The sequence below is a fragment of the Hyaena hyaena genome, unplaced genomic scaffold, assembly GCF_003009895.1.
Source record: "Hyaena hyaena isolate Hyena2069 unplaced genomic scaffold, ASM300989v1 scaffold_67, whole genome shotgun sequence".
In the NCBI taxonomy this organism is placed as follows: Eukaryota; Metazoa; Chordata; class Mammalia; order Carnivora; family Hyaenidae; genus Hyaena; species Hyaena hyaena.
Genome location: NW_024080699.1, coordinates 553,873 through 567,348, shown reverse-complemented (window position 1 = coordinate 567,348; position 13,476 = coordinate 553,873). Strand labels below are relative to the sequence as shown.

General features: G+C 42.2%; 1 protein-coding gene across 5 annotated transcripts in view; it reads right to left on the bottom strand.

Annotated features, from left to right (window-relative positions):
• The window catches only part of ZC3H14 (zinc finger CCCH-type containing 14), a 47,582-nt gene that overhangs the window by 4,285 nt on the left and 29,821 nt on the right, over window positions 1-13,476 (bottom strand). For 3 of the 5 annotated variants that reach the window (XM_039232536.1, XM_039232537.1, XM_039232538.1), the window contains one exon: window positions 8,442-8,516. In XM_039232536.1, the coding sequence (XP_039088467.1) occupies window positions 8,442-8,516 (75 nt within the window). Of the gene's footprint in view, window positions 1-2,348; window positions 2,582-3,355; window positions 3,516-8,441; window positions 8,517-13,476 lie in introns of all 5 variants that reach the window. The other 2 variants (XM_039232534.1, XM_039232535.1) reach the window with 1 other exon arrangement.

Genomic DNA, 13,476 nt, shown 5'->3' with positions numbered 1-13,476 from the left:
AAAAAAAGAAAAAAGAAAACAAAGAGCCTCATGGGTGTTACATATTACGGTTCACATTCTCATCTATGAAAGCAAATACCACTTCAACCACACTCCTCTAGTCCTCTGCTTGCCCGAGGTCAGGCAGTTCAAATCTGGCTCTGTAACTCTGCGGAAACTGACACTTGGGGCAAGTGTAACCTGGTCCCTCAACTTCAGTTTCCTCCTTTATGCATAAAGAAAATAACATCATCCTTAAGAGTTTTAATTGAATGGAAACAAAAATGCCAAACAGGCAACCTTTTCAAACTCTAAGAGCGCAGCAGCCAGTATTCTGAGAACTTAATGACCCAGTGACCCAACCTCAGTCTTCGTTACAGGAGAGTAAGGCACACAAATCCAGCCCTGGAGCCCAGAGAGGAGGAGCATCAAAGAGCTACTGTAGAACTGCCTCAAATAGTTTTCCATTGGTGCTTTAAAAGCCATAAAAGCCACTGTTTAGCTCTAGGGTATAACAGTATCCTTAGTCTCAGGGAGCCTTCTCCTCCTCCTGAAAAACATACTTTACACTATGGTATATACGTAAGAGCTCAGGCCAAATGAAAAACATTAATCTGGCCTGGGTTAATGACGAATACCCAAGAACAGACTGGCTGGAAAATGGAGTAGATACTCATGGGTAGTGCTAAAGAAGTTAAATACTTTACAAGGAAACATGATCTTTCTAATGGAAATGTTAAGTCATACATACAGAGATCACGACTCTGGTTTCCCCAACATTCACTTCATAAGCTGTTAAAACTTCTGTTGAAGTTTTAAGATGAGGCAAATTCACTTTTTATTGCAAGCCATACAATCTGTGCTATCATTTGACGGCTAGGGGCAGAGCAGGGGGGGCTGGCAACAGCATCCTTGAATCACTGGACAAAAAGCCAGCAAAAGAAATTGCAAAGTTTCAAATTCCCTGCTTGGAGGGGGAAGAGAAAGAAAGACCAGAGGCCCCCTGTGACTGTTACACTTCAGCTCTAACTACTACAGAGCTTCCTCCTTGGGCAGCAGTGAAACGCTGAGTCCCAGGTCAAAGCAATGGTAAAGGAGGCTCACTGCTCATCACAGCTGTCTCCGTAACGGCCACGGCACTTGTGAAACGTAGGCAAGAAGTTCAACTAGCATGTTACTGAGAGTGCCACTGCGATGACATACACATCAATAGAGCCTAGTGTGGATGTCTACATTTAAATAAAATTAGACCCCAACATACCTACGCTACCAATTTTTCTCTCGTTTGTAGACAAAATACACGGGGTCAAGAAATCTGTACTGCCTGACTATGGTAGTTCTTAACTGCCTTTGTTACCATTTAAAATTCTTCCTTCCTTTTGATAGGGTCAGACTTTCAACTCCCTCCACTAACCAAGGCCATGACATTATATTACTGACTCAGCAAAAAAAGCATTCCATTCAATAGCGGTATGTCCTCCCTCACTCATCATCTCCCCCTAAAGGCTATTATATTTTTATCGACTGAAAAAGGTTATTTAATGTATCTTCATGTCTCTACCAAGAAAAGGATTAACTTGGGAAAATATCAAAACCCATTACTGTTTTTACTTCAATGCTATTCATTTTAAGTTTCAGTAACTGTCTCCCCTACCAATGAAGGTGTTTCTACCAATTCTAGAAGCCGTGGGGACACGACTACCATCCTGTGTCACAAGTGAAAGCGTTCAGCAGCGTTATGTACTTGCCACTGGATCCAGCGAGAGGAGGACAGTGAGTGACAGAGGTTCATCTGCCTAAAAGCGTGCCGTTATCAGAAGAGTTCATTTCACTTCTACTAAATACTGTGCTTTGATATTAAATAACTTAAAGATAAGATTTGTGGTAAACTTCCATGAAGTATACTGACAGATTAGGTGAGAGACTCCTCTCAAAGGCATTTCATTCAGGTGAAAATAGCATCAACATCCAAATTCATTTTTCTGTCACGTTAACTACAGGAGAGACTACTGCTGTTACGAGGGGAAAGTAATAGGTACAGTTAGTTTCTACAGGAAAAAAGTGCACCAGGTAGCAAGAGGGATGGTTCACCCTTCTGCGAGCACAGGTGAGACACACTGTGGCTCTCACGGCCGAGCTCCACTGCCGCCCTCCACTGCCGCCCTGGCGTCACAGCCCGCCACCAGACATACACAGGACAGTCTCAAATTGAACTAGTATGTTGTCTGAGAAAAGAAAAAAGGCCACTCCTGGTTTACAAATAAAAGCAAGGCCTCCAGCCAATATCCATTGAAGGTAGAGAGACAGGCCCCAGACTTCCCTCACAACGACAGCACCCTGCAAAGGGAAAATCTGAGCTCTCAACACACCATTTGCAAAGCTACCATTTGGGTCATCAAGCTGCCTGCTCATCAACTGCAACTGCTGTGGGTGGAGGAGACCTCTGAGTCCCTTGCTTGCGGCTGCAGTTTGGTTTACAGGTTTCATTCCTTCAAAGCACATGTCCTCCTCTTGATCTGACATGTATCCTGGGGGGCTGGGGACACCATCCAGCGTCACTATAAACTTGGGACTTGCAGGTTTATCTGGTTGTACAAGATCTCTGCCAGACAGATAGAAAATACCAGAGAATTAGGGAAACAAACACAAAACGCTGAGCCTCCTACAGTGCTCTTCAGCAGAACTATCGCTCCCTTACTTGTTGGTTTCTTCAGTTAAAAACAAAACAAAAAAATAAAACAAAACAAAAAAACCAAAAACGACTTGGTAGGACTTTCAAGTACAGCCCTGATGAATTCTGCTAACACACAATGACTATGGCCAATCACGGCGGGGTCATCCAGGCTGCACTAAGGACCTTCTCCCCTCTGCCCTGAACATCATCCTTTTGATCTTCATAAGGTCACTTGGAAATAAGCTGAAAAATCAGCATCTGTGTTCAGAACACAATGGTCAACAGTTCTATATTAACACTAGTTTTACTATCTGTAGGTCTGTTCCTTTATCAAACATTTATCCATTTTCTAAGGGAAGAATCACCCCAACCCGATCTGCTAACTCTCTGTGCAAAGATTTCCTGACTTTGATCACCTGGCTTTTAAATTTCATTTCCTGGATGTGCATAAAGAAAAGAATCTTATTTACAGGGCTAAATCATGGACTGACTTATCTGCAAGTTAATGGGTTTCTGAACAAGAAAGATGAACTGGAATCCCTGGAAACGGAAACTGGGTTATCACACCTGGCCTAACCACTGACCTAGTTAAAGCACTCTGCACTGGGGGCCAGGATGGGGAGGAGGGAGATGGAAACTAATGGTTAACCTGCACTATCTAATCAACACAAAAAAGCTACACAAGAAAAAGAAACCATCTACCGTGTCTGCATAAGGTGTCCTGAAAGTACCCGAAGGGTATCTGCAGTCTTCATCCCCGACTCCTGGTTTGGTGCCACTACTATTTCCTCAGACAGCTTTGGCTTCTTCAGAATAAATGATCTGGTGTCTGCATGGACCATGGATTCCATGTCATAGTAATCTGAGCCAAAAAAATTGGCCATAAATGTTTACTTTTGAATATACCTTGTATTCCCAACATCACACAAGTGAGAAGAATGTCAATCGTTTATATATTTCTAATTACTTCCAAAGGATAATCACAACAGTTCTGCCCCAGAATCGTGCTGCAATCCTGTGGCACTTCTTGGGCAATTCTATGCCAAACATTTTTTTTAAGGAAGTATTCCTTTCCTCATGAGAGCACATTACCTGGAGCTTTGAACGAATCACCCTGCCTACAGGACAGAAAGGTTCTTCTATGAGGCATCTAATGGAATACGAATATAAACTTACTCTTAAGTACAGTATTTTCTAAAAATACATAGAAGAATCCTCATGTTCCCTGGAATTATGACACAAAGACTGCTTAAAAATCTTTCTAAAATCTATTTTGTTCACTTTGCATAGTATCCCTTACAGAGAACAATCTTGATGAAAATAATTCACCTGGTGTAATTTCCGCCTGGTTGTACAGAGAAGACTTATCGAAACGGAATTTTAAGGTGAAGGGGCACTTAAAAAAAATACAGCACAGAAAACACTGACCTTCAATGCAAAGAACCACAGTTCACATCATCTACAATACGCTTATTAAACCTGACTAGTTTATAAAATATGCTAAGAGCCCAGAGTGGAGACGGTTGACCTATATTAATATGCCATCAAGTGACTAAAGTTAATGAGTTGCACTTAAGGTTAAGAGGCAAATAACAGAACAAAATCCACACCATTCAACTGAGCACTGTGCTAGGCCCACAAAGGAGAAAAAATAGAAAAAGAGATGTACATAACATTTCAGAAAAGCATACCCTAAAAGCTGATCCAAAAGGAGGATGAAAAAACAGTTGGGAGAATACAACCAATCTATTCCAGCTGGGGATCTAGACAAAGCCTACAGACGATGGACATTTGACGCAGGAATTAAAGGAACGAGCAGAAATAACCCGGGGGGGGGGGGGGGGGGAGAACCAGATCCTGGAGGAAAGGGCACTCCTCATCGGCTTCAGGGGCAACTCAAATGGTTGCTATGTTTTATTAAGAAGAAACTTGCACTCTTGGGGGGGGGGGGGGGGGGGGGGGGGGGGGGAAGACTTGGATAATAAACAGAGCGCATCCGGCAGAGGAAACTGCATGGAAAAAGGCAGAGGCTTTCATAAGACACAAGAAATCTAAGACCCGCTGAGAAATGTGGTGTGGCTGGAGGGGGGTGGTGCTGGGCGGCAGGGAAGGCCTAGGCATGAAGGATCTTGTATGTGTCAGTGAGTTTGGATTCTAGAAGTCATAAAGAATCACAAGAGGTTTCTAGGTAGAGAAGTGACATGATCAAACTGGTTTTTAGAAAAACAGTACTAAGAATGTACTGGAGTCCTAGATCTCAGCTACCAGGCTGTGAAATGATTCTCACCCTTCATCCTATTCGAACCTACAAAAGAGGGAGAAGACCCTTTCCACATTGCATCAGCGCTGGCCTTTCACAGAAGCTGCACTTGGAACTCCCACACTAGGAGTGAAGGAGTGGAGCAGAGCGGCCCTTCCTGCAAGGGGTGGTGGAGAGGGGATAGAGATACAGACGGAGGGGAGTAGGGGAGAAACCGGACCCAGGAGAATAAGGAGAGAACAAAGAGCAGACTGAAAGGGGGGCGTAGATAAATTTCGACTTCAGATTTATTTAAAGTCTTTGTGGGGCTCCCAGTTTAGAAGTTGAAATAAGAGGAGAGAAAAGAGAAAGCGCATCCAAACTGAAGGTGAACTAAGGGTTCATTACTAAAGCTCGCAGTCAGTGCCGCCATCCCCACTGCACCCTCATAGGAGCCGAAGGAGCGGATTTCGCTCCTGTGTTAGAGAGACCAGCACGTACCCTGCCGCTCTCCAGTGGCGGCCAGACGTGCCCAGCTGGCAGAGTCCAGAACTTAGTCCGAGGCTGCTGCCTGCTTCTCCCCAACCTGCACTTGGCAAAGCAGTTCTACCAGTTTACATCTTGGGAGAACAGAGAAGAGATGAAGATAATGCTCAGGGCAGGACACAGGAAAAAGTTAACATTTTAGGGGACGGGACAGGAGGAGCGGAGATGACAAGGAAGAACGAATGGAATTAGAAGAAAAACAGAGATGGTAAAGTCTCTGGTAAAATTGGTAAAGTCTGGTAAAGATGGTAAAGTTGGAAGCCAAACGATCAAAGACCGAAGAAAACATGGGGACGACGTGTCACATACGACAGGGTTTAGAGAAGCAGGCACCGAAAACAGAGCTTTCATCTTTCTGCAAGCGCCACCAGCCTCCTCTGCAAGGGTACCGTTACCACCTGGGCCCAGCAGAAGCAGACAGACACGAGTTAGGGACATCTTCTGGGTGCAGCCCGCAAGCTGAACCCATGCCTTTTGTTTCCTCCTAAAATCCCAATGAAATGTCAACAAAGGGTTACATTATTAAAACATAAAGTCACAAAGACAATAACCATAAAAGGAGACAACTACGTTTTGAAAGTGAAAAACTAACGTCTTCAAAAGCTGAAACTTAAGCCAATAATGAAACATTCCAGTGTGGGTCCCAAGATTCTCCAAAGGCTGAGAAGCCAGTAGCAAAGGGACCCTAGGAAGGGGTGGAGAGAAAGACAAGGCAAAGAGGTATGTTCAAGTGTCTATTTCAGAAGTTCTTTTTTTTTTTTTAATGTTTATTCATTTTTGAGAGACAGAGCACAAGCAGAGGTGGAGCAGAGAGAGGGAGACATAGAACTGGAAGCAGACTCCAGGCTCTGAGCTAGCTGTCAGCACAGAGCCTGATGCGGGTCTTGAACCCACGAACTGTGAGATCATGACCTGAGCCGAAGTTGGCCGCTTAACCGACTGAGCCCCCGCAGGCGCCCCAGAAACAATGGTTTCTTCCTAAACTATAAATCTGTTTTGTCACTTCTAACCTGCACCACACCTACTCCCCTACCGCTATACTGAAGTTTCTGGAATCACTAGAGACATGTTTCCCCACTGACCAGAGTTGGAGGCCTATAAATGAAGCATTGTGGTCTTTGACAGAATAGTGCTACAACAAATATTGAATGTATACTATTAAAATGTTAAAAAGTAGTTCGATTTCTTGATAATCTTTGACTATTTTCTCCCTTAGAGAAAAGCGGAACTTAAGCCTCTTAGAAAGGTCAAAACAGAGGGTCTCTGGACCAAGGGATGCCAGCCTTGTTGAAAGAAATACTGTTCTGAAAACAGGGAGGAGGTGTAAACAAACATTACATAGTAATTAATGTTGAGGTGCCTCCCCCAGGCTCTTTTCCTCATTTTAAATGCTTCCAGAAACGCTGGAAGCCAATCCACTACTCTGAAAGATCTTTCTGTGGAGAAGCTCACCAGTCTAAGAAGAAAGGCCTACAGACAGTGACATCAGGGTTATCTCCACACTAAAGACACAAAACAATGAGTCTCCACTGCAGGATCTATATTCAAATGTGAAGTCACAAGCCCTGCATCCTAACTAATGAACCCAGAATGCCTCTCTGCTTCTGGAGAGCCCCACTCATAAAATGTACGACAGCCAAGGAGCCCCAGACATCTGTGGAAAACCTGCCATGAAAGACAGCAATCAAAACAAACAACCTGGAGAAAATAAGACCAAGAAGGGAGGGGAGAAAGTACCCAAAATTATCTTTAATATCCTCAGAGAAATAAGAGAAACTGTTGCATACGTGAAACAAGGTCAGTATACAAAAAATAAATAAGGGGAATATGCAGAAACTAGAAGGCTCCCAGAAATAAACACCACAATAGGAGATAAGCAAAGAATGTAGTCCTTGTAGGACTAGATGCTTCAAACTGTATGTGCACGATGGAGAAAAAGAAAAATTAAAGGAAACAAAAAATGTGGAAATGTCAACGAAGTGGATACAACACACAGAGCTTAGCTGCCAAACATTTTGAAAGAAAATACCCTTATGTGGAAAACTGGATGGAATGCTGAGAGATGACAGCGACATCAAGGATGGAGGGCATCTAAGCTCTTTCACAGGCAGAGAGGAGAAGCCCGGAGAGGGGCAGGACTAAGCCTACAGGAGTGGGGGGGTCACTAAGTGTTCATCGACTGGGTGGGGTCTGGCATCTGGGCGGATGGTGATCCTGAGAGAGGACAAGTGCTTCCTGCTGAGACAGAGGGAGGTGGGGTACTGAAATATACCTACTGACTGTGGAGGCCTGACCAAGGGGGAAGCAGCAGGAGCCACAGGGAGGGGCCAGGGCACCAGAGCTTCCAACAACAGCAGGTTTAGGGGAAATAAACGAAAGCAGGAGAAAAGAAGGTTACTGAATTTAAGACTGCAGGTCTCCAGTGGCCCCTCTCTTACTCAGCAGACACTAGGGCCTGTACACACAGTTGGCAAGGGCGGGCACTGAGAACAGAGATACATAAGGCCCTGTCCTAAAACAGACCATGGCATAAGTGTCGGGGGGGGGGGGGCGACACTGAAGTTACAGTGGCTCTAAGAACAACTAATTCCATGTGTGGCCCTGGTGAGGCGAATCTAAAGTGAAGTGAAAGTGAGGATAAGGTAGAACAAGCTAAGGAACATGAAAACAGCTCAAGACAATGGCAAAGCAGGGCAGAAAGGAGAGAAGGTTAGGGATTCAAACTGTCTCTGGAGCAGAAGGTGACAGCCAGCAGATTCCAGGGACTCAAGGGAAACGGCATCAAAGCAGGAAACATTCTGAATGAGGCGAAACATACAAACACCATAAAACATGAAGAAAATGCAGATCTTGTCTCCTGGCCCTAAAATATTTTCACAGATCTTAATATAGCATCTTAGGGCAGGATCTAAGATATACAGGATACATTAAATGAGGCGTAAGAAATGGAAATAGCAACTGAAAAATGCTAGATTACAATGAAAATTTAAGGTTATTACCAACCTTGACTGATCTGCAAAGTTTCTGCCATTACTGGGTCGATCTGCAGTCGGGATAACAACTGCCTCTGTGGAGTTCCTAGGATACAAATTTTCAAGCTTTACTAAGTTTTAAAAACAAACAATATGTGTGTATTTCCAGAAATGAAGCCTAAAATAATCTTACTGGGTTCTTACTTGAAAGTCTTAAAAAAATAATTTATAGCTTCAACAATGCTATTTAATAATATTTATAGACCAAAGTCTGTAAGACAAAAATCCTAGTTGTTCTTCTGTCTGAAAGCCAGTTTTCTTGGACCGGAGGTAAAACCTAAGAATAAAGGTTAAAAGGCTAAGGTAGTACCACCTCCTGGTGGTACTGCGTGGACCCACAGCTTGAGCTATAGTTGACAGGCAACAGCCAACTGCAAGATCAAAATAAAAAATAACTCCCTCCATAACCTGGGCTCTCACCATTACAACCCACTCCCACACCCCTGGAACTGCAAACAAGACACAGCACAGTTATCTGATCCAGTTTCCAAAAGACAAACTATGGCCTGGACTGATATGAAGAGAACAATGAGAAGTACGATCTCAGAGGTCTGGAGCCCAGATACCCCAGCAGCACGAATCTCGTGAGAAAACATACTCAGCTGGAGTATTATTTCATAAACGGGTTCATAATTTCCTCACTGTTACACTGCAAAACAAGACCAAGCAGGGACACAGAACTGATTTTCAATGTCTTCAATTTGATGATAAGCTCTTTGAAGGATGGAAGGAAGTCACACTTTTCCAAACCACCCCCCTCCACGCCAGTGCTTAGGAGGTATCAGGTGCTCCCTTGATTTAAAACCCAAGTATTATCGATAATGCATTAACAATTATTCATCATAAGCAAGTGGCATTTATTCCAGGAATGCAATGATGGTTCAAGGTCCACAAATCAATCAACATGACACACCACAGTAACAAAACAAAGGCTAGGAATCTTATTATCTCAATACATGAAAAAATAGCATCTGACAAAACCTGACATCCTTTTATGATAAAAACTCTGAACAAGGGGTGCCTGGGTGCCAGTCTGTTGAGTGTCCAACTCTTGATTTTGGATCAGGTCATGATCCCAGGGTTGTGGGATCGAATTCCACGTTGCACTCCACACTGAGCATGAAGCCTGTTTAAAATTCTCTTTTTCTCCTCTCTGGCCTTTTCCCTGGGTTCTGTGTGCTTTAAATAAAAAAATAAAACTTCTCAGCCAAATGAATTTAGAGGGAACATAACTCAACTTAAAAAAAGGACAGGAACGCCTGGGTGGCTTAGTCGGTTAAGCGTCCGACTTTCGCTTAGGTCATGATCTCGCGGTTCGTGGGTTCGGGCCCCGCGTCGGGCTCTGTGCTGACTGCCAGCTCAGAGCCTGGAGCCTGTTTCAGTCTGTGACTCCCTCTCTCTGACCCTCCCCTGCTCATGCTCTCTCTCTCCTAGAAATAAATAAAACATTAAAAAAAAAAAAAAAAAAGACAAACATGGGCACCTGGGTGGCCAGTTGGTTGAGCGTCTGACTTCAGCTCAGGTCATGATCTCATGGTTTGCGAGTTCGAGCCCCACATCAGGCTCTGTGCTAACAGCTCAGAGCCTGGAGCCTGCTTCAGATTCTCTATCTCCCTCTCTCTCTGCCCCTCCCCTAATGCTCCGCCTCTCAAAAATAAATAAATGTTAAAAACAAACAAACAAAAGACAAACCCAAAGCTAACATTCTGAAGTGAAAAGCTGCAAGCTTTTCCTCTGAGATGAGGAACAAGGTAATAAGAATGTTCACTCTTGCCACCTCTATTTAATATAGTACTAGAAGTCCTAGCCACAGCCATCAGACAAAAAAAAAAGGGGGGGGGAGGGAAAAAAGGCACCCACATTGGAAAGGAAGAAATAGATGATTAATACACAAAACACTAAAGACTCCACCAAAAAAACTTAGAATAAATGAATCCCTAAAGTTGAAGGATACAAAATATAAAGAAATATGTTGTGTTTCCATTCACTAAAAACAAAGTAGCAGAATGAGAAATTAAGAAAACAATCCCACTTACAATTGCACCAAAAAGAGTAAAATACTGAGGAATAAATTTAACCAAGGAGGTGAAATATCTATACTCAGAAAACTGTCAGATGAAAAGAAAATGAAGACGATACAAATAAATGCAAAGATGCCCATAGAATGGAAAACAGTATTAAAATGTGCAAAGTTAATTTTCAATTAATTATTGTAAAATAATTTCAATTAATCAATGATAAGGCAAGAATCTACAGCAAGGAAGAGTCTTCTCAATAAATGGTATTTAGAAAATGGGCAGCTATATGAGAAAAACACTTTCAGCATATGCAAAAACAAATTAGAAATGAACTAAACATCTAAATGTAAGACCTGAAATCATAAAAAAAAAAAAAAAAAAGAAGGCAGTAAATTCTTGGGTATCACTCTCACCAGTATATCTTTGGATTTGTCTCCTTAGGTGCGAGCAATAACAGGAAAAACTGGGACTCCATCCAACTAAAAGCTTCTGCACAGTAAAGCAAACTATCAACAAAACAAAAAGGCAGGGCAGCACCTGGGTGGCTCAATCCATTAAGAATCCTGACTCTTGACTTCAACTCAGGTCATGATCTCGTTCGTGGGTTCAAGCCCTGCACCGGACTCCACTGCTTATTCTCTCTCTCTCCCTTTCTCTGCCCTTCCCCTGTTTGCTTGTGTGCATTCTCACTTGGTCTCTCTCAAAATAAATAAACTTAAAAAAAATAAATAAAACAAGGCAACTTACTGAATGGAGATATTTACAAATGACATATCCAATAAGGGATTAACATCCAAAATATATAAAGAATTCATAAAACACCAAAAAACCCAATCTGATTTTTTTAAAAAGGGCAAAGGAGGGGGTGCCTGGGTGGCTCAGTCAGTTAAACGTCCTACTCTTGATTTTGGCTCAGGCCATAATCTCATGGTTCATGAGACTGAGCCTGATGTTTGGCTCCATGCTCTCAGTGTGGGGCCTGCTTGAGATTCTCTCTCTCCCTCCCTCCTTTCATGCACGCCTTGAGCTCTCTCAAAATAAACACAGGAACAAAAACAAAACAACAAAAAAACCAAATCTTAAAAAAAAAAAAAAAAAAAAAAAAAGAGCACAGGACCTGAAGAGACATTTTTAAAAGAAGACATAGAGACAGCCAAGAAATGGAAAGATGTTCCAACATCTAAATGAGATACCGCTTCACATCACATCTCTCAGAATGGCTAGTATCCAAAAGGCAAGAAATAACAAGTCTTGGCAAGGATGTAGAGAAAAGGGAATGTTCATACACAGTTGGTGGGAATGGAAGCTGGTGCAGCCACTGTGGAAAACAGTAAAAAATTAAAAATAGAAATAGCACGGGTGCCTGAGTGGCTCAGTTGGTTAAGCACCCGACTCTTGATCTCACTCAGCTCCGGTCATGATCTCACAGTTCATGAGACTGAGCCCCCACTGGGGCTCTGCACTGACACCTAGGAGCTTGCTTAGGATTCTCAGTCTCCCTCTCTCTGCCCCTCCCTCGCATGCACATGCTCTCTCTCTCAAAATAAATCAATATACTTAAAAAAATTTATTTTAAATATAGAAATACCATAGGATCCAATAATTCCACTTTTGGCTATCTGTCCCAACTAAATGAAAACACTAATTTGAAAAGATATATACACGCTATGTTTACTACATTACTTACAAGAACCAAAATACGCAAGCAATCTCAGTGTCCACAGAGAGATGAAGGGATAAAGATGTGATACACACACACACACACACACTCAGGAACATTACTTGGCCATAAAAAAGAATGAAATCTTGCCATCTGCCACAACAAATGGACGTACAGGGACGGTACTGAGTGAAATAGGAGAAAAACAAATACTGTATGATTTCCACTTATACGCAGAATCTAAAAAACAGTACTGATGAACAAACAAGACAGAAACAGACTCACAGATACAGAGAACTAGTGGCTGCAGTAGGGGAGCAACAAACAGGTAAAGAGGATTAAGAAGTTCAAACTTCCAGCTGTAGTCACAGAGATGTAAAGTACAGCATGGGGCATACAGCCAATAATATTCAGTAACTTTGTATAGTGAGTGATGGTAACTACACTTAACCATGGTGATAATTCATAATGTATGTAAATGTCAAATCATTATGCACACCTGAAACTAATATTGCACCGTCAACTACATTTCAATTAAAAATAAACTTAGGGACACCTGAGTGGTTCAGTCAGTTAAGCGTCCGACTTTGGCTCAGGTCATGATCTCGTGGTTTGTGGGTTTGAGCCTCATGTTGGGCTCTGTGCTGACGGCTCAGAGCCTTGAGCCTGCTTCAGATTCTGTGTCCCCCTCTCTCTCTCTGCCTTTCCTCTGCTCACGCTCTGTTTCTCTCTCTCTCAAAAATGAATAAACATTTAAAAATTAAACATGAAAATAAACTTAAAAATTAAAGTTAAATAAAAGTCGTACAGTACAGTGTAGAATAGGATGTGACTGATAGGGTTCCAAATACTAAAATTATTAGTCAGATGACTATTATTAGTTTTTAGTATATATGTAACTAGTGGTTTCACAGACTGCGATGTACTGAAGTACACGTACATAAGTTGGCAACTGCCTGCCAACTACCATGTTTCACTAAAAGGGGTTTTTCATTTTAAAAGCTATAGTCAATTCAAAATTCTATCAGCTCTTTTCTTTTAAAATAGAAGCTAATGTACTACTCTTTAGGGGTATAACAAAAAGAAGTTAATTCCTTCCAAAATTATCATAGCATAAACACAGCAAATCCTGGTAAGTTGCCCTCAAATACAGGTATCATTTGGTCAAGTTGTACTCTGAAAAACAGCTTGGGAAACTGATAAATATTAGGGTTACAGGAAACTCTTCCAATTCTAATATTACAACAGGTCCCTTTAATGCAATGAACAATGGAAGAATTACACATTTTAAGATAACTTCATGAAATAGATACATGAAAGAGGACTAT